The sequence below is a fragment of the Platalea leucorodia genome (genome assembly GCF_965183815.1).
Source record: "Platalea leucorodia genome assembly, chromosome: 19".
Classification (NCBI taxonomy): domain Eukaryota; kingdom Metazoa; phylum Chordata; class Aves; order Pelecaniformes; family Threskiornithidae; genus Platalea; species Platalea leucorodia.
The window spans coordinates 5,676,492-5,701,890 of record NC_138841.1 but is presented as its reverse complement, the minus strand read 5'-3'; the positions used below and the strand labels follow the sequence as shown (position 1 = coordinate 5,701,890).

At 52.4% G+C, this 25,399-nt stretch overlaps 3 protein-coding genes across 5 annotated transcripts; 1 reads left to right on the top strand and 2 right to left on the bottom strand.

Moving 5' to 3' along the window:
* Positions 1–1,817: 1,817 nt before the first annotated feature.
* SLC16A4 (solute carrier family 16 member 4) lies at positions 1,818–14,056 on the bottom strand (the record flags this gene model as incomplete). 3 transcript variants are annotated; one of them, XM_082330145.1, is made up of 9 exons in its annotated part: positions 12,767–14,056; positions 12,117–12,223; positions 10,866–10,998; positions 10,166–10,309; positions 9,553–9,714; positions 8,470–9,015; positions 6,956–7,167; positions 6,109–6,202; positions 1,818–1,979 (listed from the first exon to the last, which is right to left on the bottom strand). In XM_082330145.1, exons 1-9 carry the CDS (start codon positions 12,780–12,782, stop codon positions 1,825–1,827), a joined length of 1,569 nt encoding a protein of 522 aa, XP_082186271.1. In that variant the 5' UTR covers positions 12,783–14,056. The 3 variants fall into 3 exon arrangements, with proteins under 3 accessions (XP_082186271.1, XP_082186270.1, XP_082186269.1); XM_082330144.1 differs by lacking the exon at positions 1,818–1,979 and adding an exon at positions 2,091–3,337; XM_082330143.1 differs by lacking the exon at positions 1,818–1,979 and having other exon boundaries at positions 5,921–6,202.
* A 617-nt stretch (positions 14,057–14,673) lies between these two features.
* Positions 14,674–16,458, bottom strand: LAMTOR5 (late endosomal/lysosomal adaptor, MAPK and MTOR activator 5). The gene is made up of 4 exons (XM_082329969.1): positions 16,372–16,458; positions 16,156–16,217; positions 15,561–15,678; positions 14,674–15,040 (listed from the first exon to the last, which is right to left on the bottom strand). Exons 1-4 carry the CDS (start codon positions 16,404–16,406, stop codon positions 14,980–14,982), a joined length of 276 nt encoding a protein of 91 aa, XP_082186095.1. The 5' UTR covers positions 16,407–16,458; the 3' UTR covers positions 14,674–14,979.
* Positions 16,459–19,201: 2,743 nt separating this feature from the next.
* Positions 19,202–22,624, top strand: PROK1 (prokineticin 1; the record flags this gene model as incomplete). The annotated part of the gene is made up of 3 exons (XM_082330436.1): positions 19,202–19,273; positions 21,308–21,433; positions 22,505–22,624. The coding sequence occupies 3 exons, from the start codon at positions 19,202–19,204 to the stop codon at positions 22,622–22,624; spliced, it is 318 nt and encodes a 105-aa protein (XP_082186562.1).
* Between the last annotated feature and the right edge of the window lie 2,775 nt (positions 22,625–25,399).

Here is a 25,399-nt window from a genome sequence, read left to right as displayed (position 1 = left end):
AAGAGTTAGAGAGATGCAGAATAAGAGGGGGTTTTAAGCTTTTGGATTGGAAAACCTGAAGCCAAGTGTTCCTGATAGTTGCTATTACAGCAGCAAACCAGTGCTGCTGGGAGTCTTTAATTTGTTCAGTAGGAGAGTGATGGACTATGATGTTTCAAGAGGTGAAAACTCAAATTTGCAAATGAAAGCTTCATCCCTGCTACAGAAGGTCTCAGCTGAAGGCTTAGCGCAGGACTGGCTTGAGCCAAATTACACGATACCCGCTCACCCCTCTTAAACTCCCAGTGCCTTAAACGCTTCTTAAATAGTCGTCTTATCCTTAAACCCCGGTTGCTCAGAAAATGACCCGCTAGAGATCCTCTCGCGGATACAGATATTAACTGGTACAACTGAATCGTGTGCTGCGTTTGATGCAGTGGTTAAGGTGTAAAAGGACAATTTCTGAAGCGCTTGCTGCCTGCGGATTCCTGCGGGAGTGAGGAGCAGCTGTGAATCAGCATATGAAAAATTAACCACTTTGTAGCATGGCTATTCTCCATCTACTGCAAATTCAAGGCCAAATTTTTCCCTCGTTTAAGCACGCCTAGTTTCTTTGGCGTTGTGAAATTGTGTAACTGTGGAATTTGGCCCGTTATCCATGAGGGAACTTTCTTGCCTGCGGCTATGTTTTAGCTCCTTAATACCGCTGTAATGTTCTGTAGCTTTTTATTAAATATAAACCGCTTAATTTCATGCTTGAAATAACCCATTTGACAGTTTAAAGGAGTGTTTCTATAGGGGAAACAACTTTCTTGTTGGTTTAATATTAAAAAAAAGGAGGGGGGGAGGATAATGCCAGTGTCTGGGATGGTTGCGTGTAAAACCCTTATGATATCCCAGATCCATGTAACAATTTCAAATATCTGGTGATAATGCAAAAAATTGCAACCTCACTACCGGAAAGAAAGTCAAAGCAGCTGTTACATCTTGCCCATCTGAATTAAATCTCTAGGATGCGGGTTGGATAGAGGCTCAGCCTTGCTGCCTGGCTCTGGAAGCTGCTTTCACGTGTTCATTGCGTCCCAGAGGGTCGCTGGGTGATTGGGAGGGTGGGGAGAAGGGGAGAGGAGTCCGAGAGGTGGGTATGATCTTTGTTAGCTCTATCGTGGTACTGGCTTTAATTAGAATTGGTTTTGCTTCCAGGGCCTCTGCGCTGTGGCAGATAACACCGTGCCTGGGAGATCGAGCAGCCGCGGTGCAGCATCCTTCTCGATGAAAAAGAGGTTTTTGTGGACCGGCTGTTCTCCGTATCCTCATGGAAGTTTAATCCTTATCTCTCTGTACCATCTCTGTCCTTGCATCCCTCCCCGGGGCTAATTATCGGTATCTAAATAGAATAAGCTAAAATCTCCTGCCGTGCTTTGGCACTTTGGAGGTCCTTGGCTGCCTTATCCCTAGAGGTGAGTCAGCTCTGCTCTCTCGCGGTGGCTGGGAAAGCTGAGGGGCGGCTCTGCCACCGAGCTCTCAGGCTGAACGCAGCGGGGTTCAATCTGAGATACAGAAAGGCACGGCTCGGGAGCAAACTCAGAGCGAAGCCAATGTCCATCCGGGCCGTGGGCCTTATTTTTCCCCATCAAATAACACTTTACGCTACATATTTCTCAGATGGCTTTAATCACATATGCAGGAGAAATATCTACAAACTGAATCTGTCATCTAAAAATTCCTATTTTCATTTTTGCTGCTGTTTATATTGCCCGGTACAGAAGGTTTGCGCTGGCGATTGATTGCATCCGCGATGGGAAAGCAAAGACCATCCTTCAAAATTTCCACCGCAGACTCGCTTCAGCCAAGCCTGGGGCCGTTGTTCAGGTTGGCTTTTTTTAGCTTCCATTTCTGGGCCGAAGGCTCAAAGAAGAAAGAAATAGGTGAGATGAGAGCACAGGCTCCGGCAAAGAGGAAAGAGCAGACATATGTCTGGGTGTAGTCATACAGCCACCCTGCAGGAGAAAAGATTGTTATTAAAGCTGTTGGATTTTTCTCACTGAAAAAATCGTTTTGGGAGGTGGGCGGCAAGCAAAGGATGTGTGTTCTCATTTAAGAATTCCTCAGATATTTTCTTTAAGTTATTTTAACTCTTTGCGTGCCTGCTGCTGTGCAGCATTTACATGGACAGTTGGGACTATTGCCCTTGGTACAACAGGCAAACTCGCAGGTCATTCTTCCCAGAGCTAACTTCTTCTGATCCTTCTAGTGGACGTGGATTTTAATTTGATTGAATTTAATCCCTGACATTTTTTCCTGTTTAAATAAATGGGCCAAAAGGAGCTGCTGCAGCAGATGGAAGATCCCATTGGACTAATGAGATGACTTGCATGTGTTGGTGTTTGCAACATCTGGGCCGCAAACTCCAGATTCTCCAGCCTTGCCTTCTTGTGAGCAGACCCAATTTAATGCAACCTGTCTAATATGAGAGATCCCAGGCCAGGAGCTTGAAGTGAACTTGCTTAAAAGTAGCTTTGTGAGCACTTAAAAGGAAAACCTAAATTCCATAAAGACTCAGGAATCTGCGAGGGGGCAGGTCACCTTTTAAAATGACCTCAAAGTGTTTTGTTTAGTTACAGCATATCATCTCATGTCTAGACAATCATTTTAAAGGTGGATAATTCCTCCGTTAGAATCTAGAATATACAAAGCGATGGGAGTTGCTGCTGCACGTAATAAAAACCTCAATATACTCCTAAATCTGGCATGGGATGGTTGGATGTCCGAGGTGGGTTAGCAGCTGAGCCAGATCTTCTGCTGGCGTAAAATGCAATTTCTCCAGTGTCATCCATGGGCTTGCGTGATTTACACGAACGGCAGATCTGGCCCGAATTTGGGATTCTTAAAACCAGCTCTGGTTAGGAAGGGAGATAATACAGTCCCCGGAGATCCCGATCTCGGCCGCGCAGGAGCGTGGCCGCTGCTGTTATCTGTGAGTGCCGTGGCCGGAGTAGGGAAGGAGACGGTGCCGGTACAATGTGGGAGCTGTGACATACCAGAGGTGCTACCATCTTCCTTGCTGTAGATTTACACGGCTGCAGGAAGGTTTGATAAAACAGAGGAAAGGCTGCGGGCTGCTTTGCTCTACCCCGGGTTCGGTGGCTGTTGGCTCGTGCCGTTCTCGGGGAATTTCAGCTCCCTTTTTTCTCAGGGATGTTGCGTGAGCCCCGATGCAGGCGGAGACAGAGCTTGCTGTCGGAAAGGAGGATCCCGTGCGCCGGACTGGGTGACGTGGGTGGCTCTCCCGTGACCCTGATGTTTTTGCAGAGTGGTTTATTCTCAAAGGTGGGATCTGTTTTTGCTGTCTGAGAATCTGTGGGATTTGGACAGGAGAAGGGATGCTAACGTAGTTGTTTGTTAGATGTACAGGACAGAGTGCTCCGGTTGTGGAGCTCTGATTTATTTATATTATTTTTTTAAATATCCCCCAGGATATTTTTTAATTTTTGTTTTTTTAATAAGCTCTACTTGGCACTGAAAGACCAGCATTGCCTCCTCGCCGGCAGCACAGCGACCACCTTCTACCGCATGACACCCCAGCCTTTTAAAGCACCCAGGGTGTCTGTGCCCCCACTCCCCATCCAAAAAAACCCCATTCCTGCTGCAGAAAGCTGAATTAGAAGCTCCTGGTGTGCAAACTTCAGAAAAGCAGCAGTTTTGTAAGCAATGCTGGTAAATCCCTGGCACCTAAGTTGTCCAAACTAAACATCCCCGGCACATTTGCATGCTGCGGGCTGTGGTCAGGCTGTTTAAATTGTGCTGCCAGTCTGTAACCAGAAGTTGTATTCATTCCTGATGCCCGAAGTAGCGATACCTTGTGCGAAGACGCAGGTAAAATTGAGATGAGAGCATCTAAATGCCAGCACAGCTTTCAGATGACTCCGTCCTCTCCCCTTTCACCACCCGAATTTGCTGGGGCTGGTGTTTGTGTGCTGCTTGCTGGAATCCGTCTGGTGATCTTGGATTACACGGTTTGTTTTGTTTCTTTTGCAGTTTGAGGTACTGATTTGTACTGCTTATGGAAATAAAATGTACTCTTCTCTCCTTTGCTTGCTTGCGGCTTGCCAAAATAATGTTTGTTCTGTTTTGGTTTTGGTTTTTTTCAGCGTGGCAGCAGCATCCAGCAGTGCTGGCGGATGAGGAGCTGTGAAGGAGCCTTCAAACTTTTCACCCTGGGCTTTTGGTCGGGCCGGCTGCCTCCGGATTTAAGGGCTTTTAGTTAAACAGATTTGCAGGTAAGTCACCTTTTCGTTGCGCTGCGATTAGGCTTTGTTCTAGTATGCAAAATAAGCATTTTTAACCTTTGCGGTTCTCATTATGCCTTGGGTTTCACTGCATTAAAAATACTTGAGTTTTATAAAATTGTAATTCTAAAGTGAAGGTTTAGGGAGGTCAGCAGCAGTCAGAGGCACCGAACTCCAGGGTCTCACGTAGCATTTAAATCCTGTTCTGTATTCTGCAAGGAGCAGGTGCTTTTGGACACTTAATCGGGAGCTTCTGGTGGTATTCAGTTTTCGTGCTTAATATTGGAAGAGAAAATTGCAGAATTTATCTCGGATCACAAACCTGGATCCTGAACTCTGAATTGTTTGCCTCTCGCTCTGCCTACGGTGACACAGACCAGTGAGAGTTTTGCTTCTTGGCTTTACTTGGCCTTTAGTTATCGCCCCGGTATTAAGACTGATTTCCGTGGAAGGCTTTTTTGCAGGAAACCTGCTTGCTTTACAAAATCCAGAAGTGTTCACACGGTGAGTGGTTAGCACTTTGGGAAAGCAAAAGACTTCCCATTAGCAAAAATATATTGGAAGCGGATGAAAGTATAACCGCTATCTTCGCGTGTGTGATGCATGGGTAAGAGAGAGCCAAGTTATTTAGCTCTTTTCATACTGCGTGTTACTGTGTCAGGGAATTTACTGCAGTGGTTGTACAGGGATTGCTTTCTGGTGGACATACATCTTGTATCAGCAGAAGAGATCTTACCCGATATAGGCTATGTATCACCGTGACAGTGTAAAGCACGCTGTCAATGAAACGCTTTAGTTGCTCGAAATTGCATCCATATACAGAGTTTTGCCAACCTAGAAATATTGATGAGGGAAATCAATTTTTTCACATGCTGGCAGTACAGCAGCGTTGCTAAAACTTTGCACAGAGCTGGTATTTACAGGATCCCCGGCAGCTTCGAGCAAAGCGCCTCTGCAGGCACGGGGCAGCCGATAGCGGAGGGCAGGGAGCAATAACTGAAGAACAAGCTGCCGGTTTTATTCAGGATACGTTTGCTAGGCGGGTGACGGGACATCGTTCACGCTGATGTTTGACCTTGCAGCTTTTTCTAGTTTGTTTGCATCATGAGGACCTAGGAAGAGCTCGGCTCCTGTTTCCAGCTATGAGGTATGGCTAAAGGGTCATCAGGGGAAGGAAAAGCTTTGTCCTGGGCAAGATGTTTGGAGGAGGAGGAGTCCCTCGCTCATAAGCAGAGCCTAGAGACTCACTTCTGAGCGCCTGACATCTGCCAGATACTCAAAACTGCCTTGGTTTTCTGGCAGAGGGAGAAGAGGAGGCTTTTCATCCTCCTTATCTTTGGGCCCAGGAGCTGTTGTGGCTGACCTGCGTAATCTTCTTCAAAACAAGAGATTACTGAGACTTCTCCTTACGGTTCAGTGCCTCTGCTTGGTGGGACTGCTGCTGAGCCCGTCCTTGCTTTACCTTCCTCTCCTTGTCTCCCCTCCGGTCCCTCTGTGCCAAGTTCAGTGTTATAAAGCCCTCTTGGGGGTAAAATCCGTGGTAACGTGGGCGTTACGCTCCTGCTGTGGTCAAGGTTAAAACGTGTGCGTGGGGTTTAGCCGCCTTTTTCCCATACAGCTTTTTCCCAAACTGCTAGTTGGGTTTTGCAAATTCACGAGCAAAATATTGCCTGGGTATAAAGATAAATTTCTGAAATATGGTTTGGTTGTTTTTTTTTCCCCCCTCCACTTGGACAGAAGAACCATCCTTGGATGCCAGTGGGTAGGAGAGTGAACCAGGAGCATGTTTTATCACTGGATGTCTGCGGTGAGTATTTATTATATGCAGCGTTAGAGTTACCTGCTAGAGGAGGTCCGCCGATGGCTGCTATCCCAGCAAAGAAGGCAGCAAACCCCAAGTAGCTGTGGAGTTTTTGCACGCCCACGAGATCCACCTGTTGTAAAACAAAATGGATAATTATTGATTGAGTTCCTGTGAATGCGCAAGCACAAGAGATTGCTTTTGGGTTGGTTTTTCTTTCTGGGAATTTCCTCTTCAGCTGCAGTTTTTAAAGGACTTTGCACCTGTAGTTCTGAGCCAGCCTGGAATCCGCTCGCCTCCTTAAGGCCGGCATGGAAATTACTAGGATGCGAGATGCTTTTCTGCCTTCCAGCTGCTTGGGCATCTCCCAAAACTAGTAACGCTGCTAAGACTTTGAGGAAAGTGTTTTAAACTCTGAAGTCCTTCCCAGAAAGAAATGCCAAATTGTAATGATGCCTCCCTACCCGGATCCTGCCGTAACTGGTCTGTTCGTGTTGTAATCCTTCTGGGATCGGGAGCAGATAACCCTCTGCCTTGGCATTAGCGAGATGGGGACCAGGATGAATCCATGCATCTCCTATGAGCTGGAGCAGTCTCCGTTAGAAAGGAGGACGTGGAAGGCCATTAGCAGAGCCAGGGCATTAAAAATCTGCAATAAACTCCCAGTGCTTCTGTTGCACCTCGGCTGTGGATACCAGTAAGTGGGTTGGAGAGGAGATTTGGGGCTCTCCAGGGGCTCAAACTGGGAAGGCTGGAGGGGAGAGCCCTCTCATGCAGGTCTGCAACAGCCCGGGGTAGTTCAGCTTTATGAAAGGGTTTTTTGGATAATTTTGGAATACTGTTGGAATTGCCACATACTATTTTTTAATGAGATATCCCTACTCACCAGCACAGGGAGGACCAGAGCCATGAACCCACCGCAGAAAAGAGCGAAGGCCACCGCGTAGGCCATGAGTAAGGGGAAGGTGGTGGCCAGAGGACAGAGCAGGTTAGTGATGCCGACGAGGACAAGGTAAGCCACGTGGTAGTGATATTTCTTGGTCCAGTTCTGGTCGGCGACCCAGCCCGAGAGCAGCTGGCTGACCGTCTCCGTGATGCCTGGGGGGAAGAGGAGTTCACCAGAGCCTCAAAGAAGACTTTATTTTTATATTATTTTATATTTTTTTGCTACTTGGCTCTGCATTGCTCTGAAACGCATCCCGATTCCACCTGTCGCTCGCTGTAAGAACGTGACCGCAAAGGGCTGAAATGCCGGGAAGTTACAGAAGGCGTTTTTAGGCTGTTGTAAAATTCATGCTTTTTTAGACTTTACCTTGGTGCCTGCCATTGCCAAGTGCCTGTGGGTGCACTAAAGTGGTCAGTAAAAATTCAATTAAGGGCTGTGCACTCAGCAGAAAACTCTGAAATGCCCTTCAGTAAAAATTGGAAAGATAAGCTTGCTGCTGCATCTCTTTTTCAAGATAGAGAAAAAGCAGGATATTGAGAAGAAATATGCTTATGACATTTTAATTTTTAGAAAGAAGCAAAGAAGGACAGAAGACCAGCATTTTTTAAAGGCTCAGCAAACTTTTGATACTTAGATTTTACATTTCTCAATATGTTTTTATGAACTAAAGATCAGAGGGAGTGCTGGCTGTCAGCTAATATCTTGCTGACCACTCTGTCCCTCCTACTCTTAATTCAAAATGTCAGATTCATTCCTGTGCTCTCCTTCTAGATTCTGTGACAGCGTATGTCATTTCTAAATATTATACAGCAATGTGGAAGTAAAATTTATTTTTGTACAATAAAATATTTTACGATGACTGAGGTTGGAGCTGCTTTCTTAACCCCATGCGACTTTAGAGTTAATCCCTGCTTATAATCAGGCATGTTGTTATTTTTTAGGGCTGGGGGTTGTTTTTGTTTTTTCCCTTGGAGGTGAATGTGCCAAATCCAAATGGCTAGATCCAAGCTAATGTGGGTTTTTTTTTCCCCAATATTGAATTTTTCTCTCTGCAACACATTCCTGGGTCAAACTGGAGGTCTTTGAATGCCGAGTGACTCTGGATTTCTGTGGCTTGTGGATTCAAGCAAAGCAGGGGCCGTGGTGGGGAGGCTTTAGGAGGACAGATAGCACCTATGTAATTGGAAACTTGTGGTTGTTCGGTGCAGCGAGGATGGGGGATCATCTAGCTTAGGCTGAGAGAACCACCCACCATGTGAGAGCGACTTTGTACCTCTACAGAAGGCGACGCTATATATACAGAAGCCGGGTAAAGGCTGTGAGCTAAACCTCTTCCACGAAGATTTATTCTAGGACATATTTGGGACTATTTCTTGGCAAGATCTGTGTTGCTTTTCTTTCCTGTTTTGGTGTCATTGTAATTATAAATGGGTTTAAAAGATTCTTTTGCCTACCAGCTACTGAAATGAGGTAAGAGGCGTCCATGCTGCTTACGCCCAGCGTCCTGGCTCTTGCTACCAGGTGGAAGATGGGCACGAAGTAGGCCAAGTGGCTGAACAAAAAAGACCACGTGAAAATGCAGAAGACGGGGTCCTTCAGTGGGGAGAAGTCGAGGAGAGGCTGTGTGTTTTCTTTTTCGGTCGGTGGAAGGGATTTGTAGCTTCTCTTGGCCTCGGTGGCTATTTCTGGCGAACAGCTGTCCATGGGGGGTTTCTCAAGCCCTTCCAAAGCCGACGTATTTACCGGACCAGAGACGTCTCTGCCATGGGGCATCGCGACTCCCTCCGTGGTGGGAAGGCCCTGTGCACTGCGAAGCTGTATTTCCCCGTGAGTGGTTTCATCTAAGCATCCATCAAGCACTTCTGAATCCTTCCTTGCCATTAAAGAGCCACGGTCTTGATGTTTAGCAGAGGAGCGTTGCGGCTGGGCGCTGCCGGGTCGCAGCAGCATGCTGGAAGGCACGAGGTTTAACATGATGCCTCCAAAAATGAGGAGAGTACCTGAGGGAAGACAGAAGATCCTTTTTTTTTCTCGGCATGGGAAAGGAGGAGCAGTAGGAAACGATCTTTCTAGACCAAGGTGTAGTTTGTATTGAACATGGAGAAAGCTCTGTCCTAAGGAGGAGGTATCTTACAGGAGCTTTTATTCCTCTTTTTCTAGCTGGAAGTCCCTTTCGCTGGGATGCATGCAACAAATCCAGAGCTACCTCTGGAATTTGGGAGTTTGTTTTGTTTGCCCTCATTAGAAGTCCACTACATGTGACGAACCTTCAAGATGGCCTGAAAAAGTGTAGTAAAAGTAGGGATTTTCAGTTTTGGTTTTGGTTTCTGAGGTCTCTGCTTTGACTCTGACTTAACTTTAACAACTGATTAAGTGTTTAATCATTAACCACATGTCCCCAAACTATCCTAGAAGAGGCAGAGTTGTTCCTCAGTGCATCCAACTTTGACTTTTAAAAAGCTCCTCTTATCCTGCCCGGATATCCTCAAATGCCCTCTTAGTGCTGATGAATTTGGATAAACGGGAGACGTGCTCACCTTGCCAGCCATAAAAATCGATCAGCAGTTGAGTGAACGGCGCTATTAGAAATGTCAGCCCCATCCCGGAGCGGGCGATGGCGTTGGAGAAAGCCAGTCGTGTCCTGCAGCGCTTGGCCGTCATCACCGCGGCCGCCTGGTAAAGGCAGGCGAACCCCATACCTGCGGGAAGGGGGAAGGAATAAGATGTCCGTGCCCAAAAAGCGTCTGCTTCGTGTCGTGGGCTTTAGGGATTCAAAGTCATGCCATCCCAAGCTTGTTGTCCCCGTAGTAGAGCTGCTCTGCAGGGTTCACGGGCTGAAAGCGGAGGGACTTTTGCTGTTGCAGTCAGTGGAGAACAAGATTCATGCGTGGTATTTAGCGTCTGGGGTTTTTGGGGCTGTGCGCTTTTAGTAAGGGATTTTAAAAGGCCAGGATTCACGTTGGGTCTAGAAAAAAAGCAAGCTTAGTTGGGTCTAGCATGTTGAAACTGGTATTTTATGAGCATGAAGCTTTGGGGTTTCACACAACATCTGACAGAAAGGAGCTGGGGATGCTTTGCTATTAAAGGAGCTGCTTTTGCTCATCATGCACAGGAAAATCTCTGCCCGACTGTGAGTCGCAGGCTGCTCACCCAGGAGAAGTCCCATGGAGACGCAGAGGAAGGGGACGCTGGTGGCCTGCGTGCTCAGCAGGCAGCCCCCTCCGATCAAGCCGGCCCCGATGATGGAGGTCGGCCGCTCGCCCAGCCTCCTGCAGACCACGGCCACCAGCGGGGCTGGAAGGGAAAGGAGGGAGAAATCTCGGGCTGGAGATGACAAATGACGCTTTGCGGGGCTTGGGGACTTGTATGGGGGTCATTGCATCCGGTGCCCTGGCGAGTGGCCCTCGGAGGGAGGGGGTGACGCAAGAAATTCGGGATGGGTTAATATTCAGGCCTTGCCTCGTACCCGGGGACTCTGGGGGACGGGGCAGGGGAAGGAATCACAGCCCAAATTTTCAGGTATCCTCAACCTGCTTCCTAATGCACGCCAAGCTCAGCAGCCATGAATTACTCAGCAGCTGGCTTGCTCAGAGGCAATAATATTGGTGTTGGGGGTGAGGCTTTGCTCCGAATGTATATAATAAACCTGCTGCGGCGAGGCGTTGTGACACACACGCTCCCCGTCCTTGGGCCATGCCCCTGCTAAGACAGGCGTGGGTACCGGCCGCGGCCGGCTCGCAGCCGTCTGGGATGGACATGGGACCTGCGGAGCATCCTCGGTGCCCCTTATATCGAAGCGAATGGGCCTGAGGTTGAAGCGCTGCCCCCCGCCTTACGGATGCCAGCTCACCTCCTAAGAAGCGCAGGGAGGACATGATGGAGCCGATCCAGCTGACTTGCTCGGAGGAGCCCCCCACCTCTTCTTGGAAAGCCACAAAGAAAATCCCAAAGGTCTTGAGCATCCCCATCACGAGTACGTTGACCTGGATTGGAAGCAGACGGAGGTGAGATGCCACAGGGGTCAGGCGGGAGGGAAAGTTTTTCCTTCTGCTTTTCTTGTGTGGATAATTTGTTGTGTTTGGAGAGGAGCAAACTGGGACGCGTTGACTGGTGTAGCCTGTGTTGGGGAATGTCAGCAGGGCGGGCTGGCGGTGGCCACGCTGCGGTTCGTTAACAGACCCTCAAAAAACCTTCTGTGCAAATGGGCTTTTCCAAAGAAAAGGAACAAAATAACACTAGAGCCTGACTCTTGTAGGGGTTTTTTTTTCTCTTTAAGTTATTTTTTAATAGTAAAAAAGACTCGAAATGGGTCTGAGCGCTCTGAAAGGTCACTAGGAGTTGACGAGGTGTCGAGCGGCGCGGGGATGGACGTTAGCCGCTGCGGTTTCCCAGGCCAGCGCTGGCACGGGGGCAAAGGATGGTTTGTGTCCTCGGTGTTAACTCCCTCCCTCCTCCCCGGTTAATGATTGGCAGCGAGTTACTTTGGATGGAGTGGAAGTGGGGAACGCTTCCCTGCGCTTCCCAGCTTTCCTAGCTGGGGGATGGCGTTGCCTTCGTCACTGACGGGAAGATGGCGTGTGGTATTAAAGCCTGTAGCGTGGAGAATGAGTGCCTTTAAGTGGTGTCGAGATGCCCAGTCCTCCTGGGAGCGCGTAACGGAGCGTGTGTGCGCTGCCCGCGCCCCGTGCCGCTCCTGCAGTCGATCCCTGGGGACCCATCTCCGCTCCGATGATGGGAGCTCACCTTTACCGAAGGTACAAGACGCCCCTTTGGGGTTTGACACCCCAGTGGTGCTGTGTATGAGTAGGAAAAAGTCATCTTATCATTGCAAGCTGCCTTTTGGCCCTGGGCTGCAGGGTGGGCACCTTCATTTACATCAGCTGAGGTGTTTTCAGGTGGCATTTTGTAGGGGAAGGCGTTCGGCTTTGCTCAGCCTGCGGGGAAGCGGGTGATGGCACTCGGTGTAGCAAAGCACCGCTGATTTTTGCCCTTAGCTCGGTGGGATCAGCCTGTCCTGTCCCCTGCTCCGTGTGAGTGAGACTCGAGGCTTTCTATCTGCCGCAGATTCAGGAGGGTTTTGTTGAATTTGTTGGCTGCTTACCAGGAAGAAGTGAAACACCACTCCCCATGCCCACCCTCCGTCCGCAGCTTCGGTGCCTGGGCTCTTCCCGGCTGCCGGAGCCTCCGGCTCTTCCTCCTTCCTTTCCCCTGGAAATGAGAATTTCAGGATGCATTAACACCTTGCTCTGTCACCGTTTCAAATCAAAAACTGCTCCCGTGAAAGCACCGGCTGCCTTTGAACCCTTTTGCTCCTTGGCTCTTAATGAGGTAGGCACCAGTATTTCGCATGCAACTTGCAAAAGCTTTTGAGGGCAGGCGAAGCTTTTATCAACCTTTTTGCCAACAGATGTTAAATTGCACATTATCACTGCCTGCAAACGGTTTGATATCCTTTCTCTTTCCCACCAAATTACTGTAACCGCTTAAGCTTTAAGGGATTTTATTTGACAAGCACCTTACCGCTGCTTTAGAGCGGATAGTTTGGTTGGTTTGTGCCCGAAGTCGGGGGGTGCCCGTCTATCTGTGTCCATCTGAGCTCCCGTGGGAAGCTCTCCCTTCCCCATCCTTCCCTGCTCGTCTCCCTTCCATCCTCTCGCCCATCCCGCGCCTCTGGCAGCGGCAGGATCCTGCCCGAGGGCGCAGCCGGACCCTAGAGCAGTCGGGGCTGATGAACCTGAAACTTTTCCTTACCGCCTTGCTGCTGCATGCTGGAAAATCCTCCCTGAAACGGTCGATTGCAAAGAGGAATCGTCTCTTCCTTTGCTCCAGAGACTAAATCCCCCCTTCCTGACTTGGCACCCCGAAGTCTGGTCCTTCATTGGCCTCCGGTGGGGACGATGGTGTCCGTCCTTCCCGACGAGCCCCGAAGTGGGACATGGAGCCCGGCAAGGGCTGGGGCTGTGTGGACGGCGCCCGTCCTCCTCCTCCTCCCTGGAGGCAGCGCCTGGCTTGCAGGGCCCCAAGGCCAGGAGTCCCTCCCCTTCCCCAGCCGGGAGCAGGAAACCCGGGGCTTTCGGAGCAGAAATCCTGTTGGGAGGAAAGAGGAGGGGAAGCCTGGAAGGGTTATAGCTCCAGGCAAAGCCCTGGGTCTTGCCAGACGTTGAGCGGAGCGGAAGGTGGCAACAGCGGACTGAAGCCAAGCCTGGGGCTGCCGCCGGCTGCAGGGGAGCAGAGCCCCATCCCTGCCTGTCCTGCCTGTCCTGCCCGCCCTGCCCGCTCTGCCTCTGCTGCGTGGCCCTTGGCCCGGGAAACTGCGTCACTTAGGAGGGGATAGTCTGGAAAGCTTTTCCAGCTAAGATGCTCGGCAGCTGGAGCGGAGCAGCCGTGCCGCTGCAGCCCTTGAGTGGAGCCGGTAGTTGAGTGGGATTTGAGTTGGCTCCACGCCTCTATTGTAAATATGCACAAACTCCCGGGTAAATACAGCCCTCACGCTTCCCCCCCCCGTTTCGGTTGACCTGTCACCCCAATCGGCGGTCCTGAGGTCAGATAACATTGCAGGATCGTGATACCGCGCTTTGCTCCCCTCCCTTGGCAGAAAAGGCAACGCTCGGTCTGGCTGTAGGAGCCCGGGACAGAGGTACAGCAGAGCCTACGGAGGAGCTTTCCCTATAGCAGGGCTGGTAATATGCGCGTGAAGCTTTTATTTAAGTGGCACGGTTTTTGCAGTGAGTAGGGCTTGAAGGGTGGGGGGCTCGCCAGGCGGGGGGCCGGGGGTGCTGGCGGCGGCGGCAGCATCTGGCGCGGCATCTGTGCTGCCGGGTGTCCGGGAGGAAACGCTCCGGCTCGAGCTGCTCCCAGCCGCGTGGGCTGTCAGGGAGAGGGGAGTCGGGGACCCTTCCCCACCGCCGCGGGGCCTGGGCACGCCAGCTCCTGCTGCCGAGGCCGGGTCGTTACGCAGAATTAACGCTGGCCTCGAGAGGCGCGCGGAGCCCCGCCGCGCAGGGCAGGCTCGTCCCTGCTCCCCGTTTCGTACGCAGCAACGACTGCGAGACCGCGAACGTCGCTGGCAAGCGGAGCTGCTCCTAGTAGTAAAGTCAAAGCAGCGAGCATGTCGTTTTGTCTCCGACCCAGCCCCATTTGTTAGCTCCTGCTCTGCTGCGAAGCTTCCCTTCCGCTTTACGTGCGGCCAGCTGCCGGCCAGCTCCTTTTTCCTCCCTTACACATAGGAAGGATTTAAGCATAGCAGATTTTCAAGGGGCAAGCCTTTCCTTGCACCGTTTCAAATGCTCGAATCTGTAAGAAGAAGGGAGGCCTGGATTTGTGAGGATGTTGTCAACATCCATTTACCGTGCAGGCAGCCAGGGCAGGCAGCGCAGGCAGGGCCAACACATTTAGGTTTGAACTTCAATCCAAGGCATAGTAAGCAAGTAACTCTCGCCCGGAACGTTTAACTAGAGGAGGCTAAACATTTCCTAGGAGAAATTCCTCGGAAAGTGTTTGTACCTTTTGCACTTGGGGAGCCTCCGTTAATGCAGGTCTTTGTGCACTGCTCCCTTTCTCTAGCGAAGCGCTAATGAAGAAGGGATCGGGAGAAGTTACTTGGCTTTGGAAACAAGGCAAAGCAATAGGCAACAGTTTTCACAGCAGAAGCAAAGGCGTGTTTTTGCAGGTCATTTATTGATTTCTCCAACCAATAAGGCCACACACACATACACCTCGTAGTATCTGATCATTACACGAGCTTGGTGAGCGACCCACAATTCACCCTCAGCAGCACAAGTGCTAAAGTGTGAGTTGGAGACCCCGCTAGCTGCACAGGAGCTGTTAAGTGGAGAGGGAGAGCCTTCAGCCCAGGTTTGGTACTGCAAGCACGTTCTGCGCTGGAGCAGCAGAGGAGAGTGGTTGTCCAGTGAGGAGGAGCTGGGCCGCGGGTGGGAGCGGAGCGCCGCGCAGGTTCCCGAGGGTCAGGATGCTAGCTTGTGCACTGCTACAGTGATGCTGTCGTGCTTCTGGATCATGATATTCCTAGAAAAAGAAAAGCGCTGAGGTGGTTTAGAAGCCAGCTGTGAGGAGGAGGAGCTGATGTGGGTGGGAAACGGGAGAGGGGGATCGTTCAGTGGCTGCAGCAGCCCCCAGCTCTGCGCTAGGCCTGGTGGTTGCTGTGTCTCTTCTGCCCGCTCCCTGGAGAAGACTTTGCCTACCACGCCGACTGGCTACAGCGGGGGCTCAATTATCTGTGGGGATCCCAAGGGTGGAAGAAGTATAGCAGCCACCACCCCCTGAAAGGTTTCCTACTGCTTTTACAGTTCCTGCTCCTTGGGTTTCCTTTAATCTAATGAATTCGCGTGCCTATGGCAGCGACTGCCTTCCCCCCGTGGCTTCAGAGACGGGGCGTCCTCCACATCTGCGAGTTCAGCGCAAGATGAGGAGAGCTGCTCCGGGGACCTGACTCTGGGGAGGGCCCCAGGGCTGGGGGGGAAGGCGAACGGGGGGGGTAAAGGCGAATGGGGGGGCAAATAGTGGCACCCCCGGGCTGAAAACTCACCCGCTGTCCGACTCCAGGCACACCACGGGCGTGTCGGTCGGGTCGGAGGTGAGCTTGGCTGCCTGCTGGGCGAGGACGGAGATGACGCCGGCGTGCTCATCCGAGAGGGTTCCTCGGCCTGCGAGGGTGGGAGATGAGACTGAAGGCCCCCGGGCCGGGACAGCGCTTGGCGTGAGGCAGCCTCCCCCCGGGGCCGAGCGGGGCTGCTCCTGCTCGGGCCCCTTTGCCTCCCCCGGGGGCTGGTGCAGCTTCTCCCCTCGTTGTTGCCCTCAAACCACCAAAAAGCCTGAATTTAAGGGGCAGGAAGAGCGGGCTCTGGTTTCCTCCAGCGCCTGTGGGAAGCTGAGTCCCGTGGGGTGGCTGGTGCTGGTCCCTGCTGTCCCAGGGACCCTGGGGGCACCCGAAAAGGGAGATTGGGGGGGGGGGGGGAGGACTGCGGTGGGCAGGGCCTGGTGCCCCCAGAGCGTGTGGGAGGCCCCTGCACACCAGTGCCCTCAAACGGGGAGGGCTCCCGTGGGGCCGGGCCCGCTGCCCCCCCCGACCCCCGGAGCCCTTACAGGGCCCGGGCAGGCCCCGGCGGCGCTCGGTTACTTACAGCCCAGGTTGAGCCCCTGCGAGTCGGTGCAGAGGACGCCCACCACGGCCGGGCTCTTCATGCTGCGGGGGGGAGACAGCGGCGGTCAGCGGCGGGGCGGCCCCGCACCCCCGCGCCGGGCCTCGGGCCGGCCTAGGCCCAGCTCCCCCCTCGCCCCGGCCCCCCCCCGGCCCGGCCAGCCCTGCCCCTGTCCCCCGTGTCCCCCCCGGCCCGTACGTGTCCTCCAGGTGCTGCTCCAGCGTCCCCTCCATGCCGCCGGGCCCCGCGCCCCCCCCACTTCCGCCCTACCCGGCCGCTCCTGGCAGCGGCGTCACCCACGTGACGCGCGGGGACGGCGGCTCCGCAGGGCCAAGAGGCCTCGCTGCGCGAAGGCGCCCGCCGCGCTTCACTGGGGGTGCCCCAGGGCACCCCCCAAACTCCCATCCCTCTGCCCGCGGCCTCCAGCCCCGGGAGCCTCCCGGGGCCGCCGCAGGCTCCCACCTGCGCCGTGCCCTAAACTGGGGGGGGGGGGTAGCTGCAAATCCAGGCCCCGCACCCCAAAGCAGCCCTCCCTGGGCTGCGTTTTCCCGCAGAGCGGGTGGCACGCTTGTGGCTTTGGGGTTTTTTCCCTCCCTTGTCTCCACCTTTGTACCCCTGAGCGTGGTTTCTTTGCATTTCCCTCCCTCCGCGCGGCAGCGCTCGGGATTTGCACGGCAAAATGCCATTGAAGTGGTGTTTTCATGGCGGTGCCCCTGCCCACCCTCCCTGGCCAGAGCATCCCCTCGCAGCTGGACCGCGGCGGGGATGCAGGGCCATGGGGACACGGGGACACGGGGACGCCGGCTGGAGCCCGATATCTGCAGCAAGAAGGGCCACGCTGGGCCGGTGCATACGGTGCCGGGGGGTGCAGGACCCCCACCCAATTCCCGGGGTGCAGAGGGGTGTTAAAAGCGCTGCTCAGCCCGGCTTTGCGGCAAGGAGCCCCCCCAAAACCGAGCCCCGCCGCCAGCGGGGAGTAGGAGGTAATTTATGGTGGGCGCATCGTGAAGCTCGGCAACGCTAATAAGGTGTCAGCTGAAGCCGTTCCCGGCTGCGCTTGGCGATAGATCTTGGCTTGTCAGGTCAGAAAATTAAAATGTTATTGATGGGGGACGTGAAGTGCAGTGGGGTTTTTTTATTTTATTTTTCTTTCCCCTTGGTCGAGCTGGGAGCTCTCCCATGCAGCACCGGGAGCCCCCATCCCAACTGCCGAGAGGCTCCCTGCTGCATCCCACCCCGCCGGGGTGGCTTTGACTTACATTGCCTTTTTTTGAGTTTGGGTTTTTTTTTTCCCCCACCCCTAGGAAGCAACGCAGGACCAAAAAAATACAAATATGCCCTGTGGAGGCTGGGGGCTGCATCCTCCCCGTCCCGTCAGCACCTTCTCAAGGAAACAACCGCTCCTGAGCCGTTCCTGGCTGCAGGAGTTCTGGAGGGGAGGATTTTTGGGGAGAGTTGGGATTAATTAATTCAAGCCCAGGTGGAGGAGACTTTAGCGAAGCAGCAGAACAGCTGCCACATCAAAAGAAGCGCTGGTCTCTGGGCAAAGAAATGCCGGGGCTATTTTTAACTAATTAAATAGACGATTTAGCACCGGATTGATACTCTGCAAAAGAATTCAACAGAAAAGCCCGATTAAACCACGCGGCTCCAACCAAACACATATTTCAAATCCCAGCCCATCACCTCGGGCCATGTTTCCCCCTGGGGCCGAGCCCCTCGGCTGCTCCCAGTCCCTAATTTGCTCCCGTGGACCAGATCTGGCGGGGAGCAGCCCCAAAAATCAGGCTCAGGGATGTTTATTCCTCAGTGGGAAAAGCCAGAAGGGACTAAATTCCTAATGCTGGTACTCCGGGGATGGCACCTAGCAATCCAGGGCTGGAAAAATCTACCTTGCTGGGTCAGAATCCCAAACTCAGCTTTATTTTGAGGGAAAAAAATGGAGTTTTATTTCCTGCCCTCGTCGTGCAAAGGGTCTTTAGCCACGGTCTCTGCTTGCGTGGCCCCGGCCAGCACGGCTGCGGGCGCTGGGAGCTTGGGCTTGGGGGTCCTCAGCCGAATCCAGGCTGGACCGTGGGAGCCCAGGACCACGCGTTGGCCATGGGAGGGTATGTAAATTTTTAATGTTTTTTTTTTATTGCTGCGCTCCCAAAGGGGCTGCATGGGATGAGGCGGCGGGTGGCGAACGGCCCCAGCTCCGCGGGGGCATCGCATCGCAGAGGCTGCAGAGATTTCTTGCTCCTCTTTCCCCTGATGGATGCAGCTGTGGGGGCCGGCGGGTGCTTTTGTCGAGGCCCCCCATCCCTGAACACGTGGGGATGTTGTCCCTTGCATCCTCCCGGGATGTACAAGTTAAAAAAGAAGCCGATAATTCCAGCTTTTCCTGCCTTTTTAGCCACTTTAGCAATCCCTGGTCTTACTCCCTTGTGCTCCCAGGAGATGCACCAAATGCAATTTGAGGTAGGGGGGATATACTTCAAACCACAAATCAACATATTTACACATTATATTCCGATTCAAACACACCTTCATTACTGAAAAAGATATTATTCCCTCTCTGCCGTCTTTTATTCTCACAAATAAATGCAGCCGAGTCTCTCTTTCTACAGGATATTTATCACAGAGCCACATTATTACGCATTGTGCTCTTACGAGCCGAGAAGTAGCAGGCTAACTTTATTCTTGTGGTTTCTTTTAGCTAAATAATCACAAATTCTTGATGCAATTCTGAAGTACACCCGTCAGGGATAAATATGGATGTAGAGGTGTACTTGGAAAATCCAGCTGTGTTGGCTTAGCTGAAAAATAACCCTGGGACGTGGGAGAGGTGGTTTTTTTTCTTCCTCGGTGGTTTATTAATATTTCTTTTATACCGTTAGCGATTCAGGTCTCATCTGCTTATTCTGAGATCATCAGGGGGAAGAAAAAAAAGCCCCCGGTGGCGGAGCCGGCGGGGTTATATAGGGCGGGAGGCGCGGGGCTGCTGCAGAGCGTGGCAGCGCAGGGAGCCGGCTCCTGCCCCAGCACCATGGGCCCGATCCTGCAAACCCTCTGCTTGCTGCTGCTCGTCACCTCCTGCCCCTGCGCCGTCATCACCGGGGTAAGTGCCGCTTCCATCCCCAACCCGGCAGGTTTAGTTCAGTTTTTTATTACGTTGGGAAATAAGGCAGGAATCGGTGCCTTTTGCTCTTTGCTTTGGTGTTTGTTTTTTTTTTTTTTCCCCAATTTATTACTCATTTTTCCGACGCTGGATGCTGTTCCCGCAGCCAGCCCCGGTCCACGTGAGTGTAAAGTCACGCCGGGGAGCTGCTCTTTCTGCTTCTTTTCTCAGCACCGTCTCAGACCCGGCACGCAGGGAACCGGGGGATTTTAGGAAGTTTTCCAGCAGGGAAAAAATAATATATCTTTATGGGCATCCCCCAGAGCATGTTCCCGGTTGGGACAAGGGCTCGAGCACCCCAGAGTGTCTTTCTCCCTCCCAAATTAAGAGAAATTATTAAATGTCGGGATGCGAAGGAGAGGTCTGATGCTTACCCTGCTGTGTTAATGGGCTTTTGGGGCTCGGCGTGCCCGAGAGCTCGGTGCTGCTGAGCAAGAGCTGGACCAAGGGTGATGCTAAAAGCAAGAGGAGCAGCGGGTTTTGGGCACAGAATCCAGGCTTTTGTGGTGCTTCAGGAGTCCAGAGGCTGGTTTCAGCAAAGCCAGGCTTGCCTGAACCCCCTCCTTCTTCCCCTGGCAGCGAAAAATTTTCTGTTTAAAACCAAGACGAAGCCTTTGCATCCCGGCTGCCTCTCGGCTTTTCCCAACCGATGGGAATTTTGTGGCTGACTTCAGTTGGCTCTTGGCTCTTCTTTTCCCAGACTCCCCTTATAGTCGGACCTATTTCTTTCAAGCCTGTGATTTTTTTCAGCTGGATCTCCCCAACCCCTGGCTGCGGAGCCAGGTCAGGGGGAAGCCACCTCCGTCCAGAGCCAAATAGACCCAGCAGCTCCTGAAATTATTCCCAGGGCTTAAATGAGTCGTTTTGAATAACCAGAGAAAAGAGGTTGGATGTGCAGCTCCCTGGCTGCCTGCAGGCCCCAGAGTTTGCAGGCGAGGGTCCGTTGTTGCTGAGATCTGATTTTTAATGGTATTTGGGTATTAAAAGGCGCTTTGGATGCTGGAGGAGAATTAGGTTCTCTTCAGGAAAGGGAAGACTCTGCAAAATCCCCTTGCTGCCCCCCTGCGAGAGAGCTGCACCCCAAAATTGTGCTCTATCCATTGCCCTCATGGTTTTTTTTTTTTCCCCAGTTGCCATTTCCACACCTCGTCATCTGTACGAGCGAAGGGCTTGTGGCTGGGAGCTCCTGGGAGAGAGGTGCCCCGAGGAGGGGGTGCCCCGGGGGGTTTGGGTGAGCCCCATCGGTTCTTCTTGTGCGACGTCAGGAAGATGGGTCCGAGAAGGGGTCGGGGTGCAATGAGCTGCTCTAGCGATGGCCAACACAGCCGGGGGGGGGGGCAAGATGGGACCTGCTCGGTGCTTGAGGTGCTCCCGTCCAGCTCTTCTCAACACCCTCATGGGCTCCCAGGTGTGGTGGTGAGCTGGTGCAGCATTTGCACCGTGCCTCAGTTTCCCCTTCCTGGGGGAAGAGGTGACCGTTTTCCATTTTCCATCTGCCTTGGGTGGGAGAGGCTGAGTTGTTGGCATTATTCTGCTCCCTACTAACAGAAATAATAATAAAAAAAAAAGCCCTGGGCATTTGCGTTATTTAGCAGGTTTTACAGGCTCCGACGGGCGATGGGTGTACGCGACGGAGGACCCAGACAGTGAGTTTATCCCTTAACGCCGCTGCTCTGCTGCTTTTCAGTTGGGCAGCTGCAAACTTTCCCTGCATCCCTCCCACCATTGCGTGCACAAGGGCTTTCCCCCTTCATCCTGCAAACGCCATCGCCCCCAATCCAACCCTGCCCCAAAACCTCCCCAGCTTAACCCAAAGCAGGAGAGCTAGGAACAACAAACCCCTCTCCCTTAAATCCCCCCTTAGGGTTACACCCAGCAGCTTGGCGTGGGCTGATTTCACCACTGGGCCCCCCCAGAGGAGGGACAGCGATGCTTCCCCGGTCCCCACTAACCCACCGCCGTCCCTCTCCCCAGGCCTGCGAGCGGGACCCGCAGTGCGGCAGCGGGACCTGCTGCGCCGTCAGCCTCTGGCTGCGGGGGCTGCGGATGTGCACCCCCCTGGGGCAGGAGGGGGACGAGTGCCACCCCTTCAGTCACAAGGTACCGGCGTGGGGATGCCCCGTGGGGCTGCGAGGGGGGACGAGGGCCGGGCAAGGGGCACCGAGCTCCTCGCGTGGGAGAAAAGCTCCATTAAAGCTCTGGGATGGAGAAGGGGGTTGGTGTCGGGGGGCTGGGGTGGATTTGGGGAGGCTGCAGGCAGCATTGCCTTTGTATATTATTATTATACATTATTATTGTACATTATTATTGTATATTATTACTGTATATTATTACTGTATATTATTACTGTATACTATTGCTATTGCTATTGCTATTGCTATTGCTATTACTACCATTACTATTGCTACTATTGCTACTATTGCTACTACTATTACTATTACTACTATTCTATTTTATTTTACTTCAATTATTAAACTGTTCTTATCGCAACCCAGAAGTTTTCTGACTTTGACCCTTCCAGTTCTCTCCCCCATCCCACCGGCAGCATCGTGGTGGTCCCCGAGCTGGAGCGGTGCAGCTGGTTTCAGCCTCTAAAGTATTTTGAGCAACCCCCTGCCTGTCCGCGCCACCCTAAATCCTCGGGATGTCCCATGGGTGCTGTGGACCTCGACTTACAGCCGGGACTGAGCCGCCCCCCTCATTCATTTAAAGCAAAGCGCCCGCCATGCTGCTCCAAATTGAGTTGTAAATGCTCTGCCAAGCAGGGACAAGCCAAGTTAATGCCGCAGAGCCGCCCCAGCGCCGTGATTTCTGGCCGATAAGAAACCCCAGGGCACTGGGCTTAGCCCAAAGCGCGGTGCTGCTGCCATCCCTCCTCCGTGAGGATTTAGTGGCGGCGTCCCGGCCCCGGGGGGAACGGCCCGCTCCGTGCTCCCGTATTGATTTTGCACGCTGGGAGCATGATTTAATGATGCTGCGCCTTCTGCTTTGCACAAGGAAGGAGCAAAGGGCTTCAGAGAGATCAAAAATTAATTTCAGGCATATCCCCATTAAACCTCTGAGAAGAGCCAGAGATTTTCTCAGGCCTTTGATCCCATTTGATAATTTTTTAGTTGTGGCAGAGCCCTGATGTCTTCATCTCTCCTGCATCTCTCCCGTGTCTCTCCGCAGGTCCCTTTCTTTGGGAAGCGCCAGCACCACACCTGCCCATGTTTGCCCAACTTCATATGCTCCAGGTTCCTCGACGGCCGCTACCGCTGCTCCATCAACTTCAAGAACATTGATTTTTAGGGTGATGCTCCTGGCTCTCCATCCGTGAGCACCCAGCACCCATTTCTTGCCCTCTCCCATGGCTGCCGGGTGCCCACATAGCACCAGGCAACCTTGAAAGTGCTTTTCCAAGGTAGACAGTGTTGTTATAAGCTATATGTTATATGGGGAAACTGAGGCACGGTCAGGCCAAGCTGCTCCAACATCTGGCTTAGCAAAGCTCTGCCCCAGCCCGGAGCAGGACCCAGGTCCAGCATCCTCTGCCGAGGCGTGGATCGAAGGACAGCGTGTGTGGCAAACGCCGGTGGCCTCAAAAATCCCTTTTGCAAGATGTTGTCTGCATGTAATGGATGCCGTCAGCTAGCTTTCACCTCCCTCCTTTATTTTATACAGTAAAAATCAAGGGTGATGCAATTTGGGAAGAGTGAAAGTAGATGCCGAGCACCCAGCAGCCAAGAGCTTCCTCCCGTGGTTTTTATCCCGGCGCATGATAAAATTTGGGACATGAAGCTGAGCAGCATCGTTTCGTCTGCCACAGCGTCCGCAGGGCCGAGCCCAGCGGCGAAGGCGGCGGTGGAGACCTGACTTTAAGTATTTTTACACTTTTCAGTCGTGCCCTAGGAAAGACAAAAATCAGAGGGGCAGAAACTTCCTTTTGCAGGGAGTTTGAGCAGTTTCCCTGCAATTCCTACTGGATAAACCGTTTCTGTAATGGCAATTCCCATCAGGATATTGCCCAGTCGTATTTTACCGGCGTATTTTTTCTTCAAGCTGGTGATGGATGATCTAATTTAGCCTGCAATTAAAAGAAATCGATATCAAATAGCTGTGGGGAATTAAGGAATGGGTTTCCCCAAAGTTCAAGCAACGCAATGTGCTTGGCAGAGGCTGAAGCCGTGCCGTGCCAGATGTGGGTCTTCGGGACGGAGAAAAATGGTTTCCAGCCTCAGCATCTGCCTTAGGTTCAGGCACCGAATGAGGTTTGGAAGCCTCTCTTTATCTCAGTCGAATTTGAGAGGAGAATGGGATATTAAAGTTAATTAAACATGCTAAAAGTTCTTTCAGGCACGTGCTTGCAGTTCCCCTCTTAAAAACACGTTGTGGAAACACTGTGTATCACTTGGGCTTCCCTCCTGCTTCCTACAGCAACCCCCAGCATTAGTAAAGAAAAAGAAATAAAGAAATAAAAAAAAGAATAATCAGCATTTACAGAAAAAAAAAACAGCCCAAACTTGGTTTCCTTTCAAGCAGAAGCAGGGCTTAAAGGCAAAGCTTATTTTTGGGGTTTGAACGACGTGCTCCTGGAAAGCCCCTGGGGTTCGGTGCCGGGAGCAGCGGCACCTCCTTATGCTCCGGGCCCTCCCCCTTTTGGGTTTTGGGGGGTTTTGTGGGGTTTGGGGGTTTTGGGGGGTTTTGGTGCTATAGCAGCAACTGTTTCTATTTCTAAAGACCCCAAGGACAGCAGAGGCACGGCTGTGGCAGACGCTATGTCATCATGGAGAGTAAATAATTCAGATTTGGCGTTTGATGCTGGGTGAAAACTTCCCTGCACTTGTTTCTCCCAAAGAAAAATTGTTGTAAATTTGGTGAAAATAAAACATTGCAATGACCAGGTTGATTTTATTTATTTATTTATTTATTTTAACACCTCAGAAGTGGTGCTTTTTATTTACAAAAGAAGAGCCCTGCAGTGGGGATGCTGCATCTGTGCAGGCAGGTGAGTTTGTGATACCCACGGCTTGGTGGCACCGGGGACCATGGCAGAAGGCTCGGGGGACACCAGGGGTTGCCAAATGGGTCCCATAGCAATACAGAGGGGGCAAAAAGTCAGGGAAAAAAGCACAATGTTTCATACCTTTCATAAAAAATCTATAGTTTTGTGGTTTGGGTTTCTTTTCTTAAGCTGCCTTACTTTATTAGCTGCTTCTGGCCTTCCCACAAGCTTGGAAATGAGCAGAAAACACTGGAATTTTCTTTTTGTTCGGTTAATTTTTAAACATCCCCCAGTGGAAAATATTGCGAATGATTTTCTGCCAGCAGAACAGACAACAACAAAAAGAAAGAACCCAACCAAACAGCTTCCTACCGCCCTCAATTCCCGTTTCGGGGGGACTCCCCAGCCCCCGGGGCAGTGCTGCCCCGTGGGAATCACCGACCTCCCGGTGGCTTGAAACTGCAGGAGGTGACAGTGGGAAATCACTTGATTCTGGCATAAATCGAGGGACACCCCCGTTGCAAGAGCAGGCTCTCCTTCTTGGGTTAAAATTATAAATTGAAAAAGTCGGGAGCAGCCCAGAGCAGCCTGAGCGGGTCCCTGCCCTTGCTCCCCTCTCGCCGCGGCCGTGTCCCTGTATGCTTTTACCTGCAGTTTAGCAGAAAAAACACTTTTAAGCTGCTTTCAAACTGCATTTAGAGGAGCAAAACCTAGCAAATCTCCTTTTTTTTTTCCCCCCCTAGGGGTGGAAACTTCCACGCAGGGGAAAAGGCACAAAGAGCAAAGCAAAAGCTCACGTCCTCCTGCGGGGACGGGGGGAAAAGTCAACACAACCTGGTGATGAGGGGCGTCGGGGGCCGTTCGCTTCCCGCGAGCCGCTTTCCCCCGCGGCGCGGTGCCAAGCGCCCCTCTCGTCCTCCCGCACGGGCGTTTCCCCGCTCGCTGTTTAATGTTCTGGCTCCAAGGTGAACTGGGACCTGGCTGGGACCCAACTGGGACACGGCTGGCACCCCGCCAGGACACGGCTGAGGTGTCGCAAACCCAGCGCCGCATCCTGGTGATGCTCCTAGGTCTGAATATTC

Bases quoted from the DNA above. Each gene is read 5' to 3' on its own strand.
- LAMTOR5 (XM_082329969.1), bottom strand. From the start codon at position 16,406: ATGGAGGGGACGCTGGAGCAGCACCTGGAGGACAC. The intron at 16,218-16,371 runs GTACGGGCCGGG...TCCCCCCCGCAG, and splicing joins GAGCAGCACCTGGAGGACAC to CATGAAGAGCCCGGCCGTGG. The intron at 15,041-15,560 runs GTGAGTTTTCAG...TTCTTTTTCTAG, and splicing joins TGCCTGGAGTCGGACAGCGG to GAATATCATGATCCAGAAGC.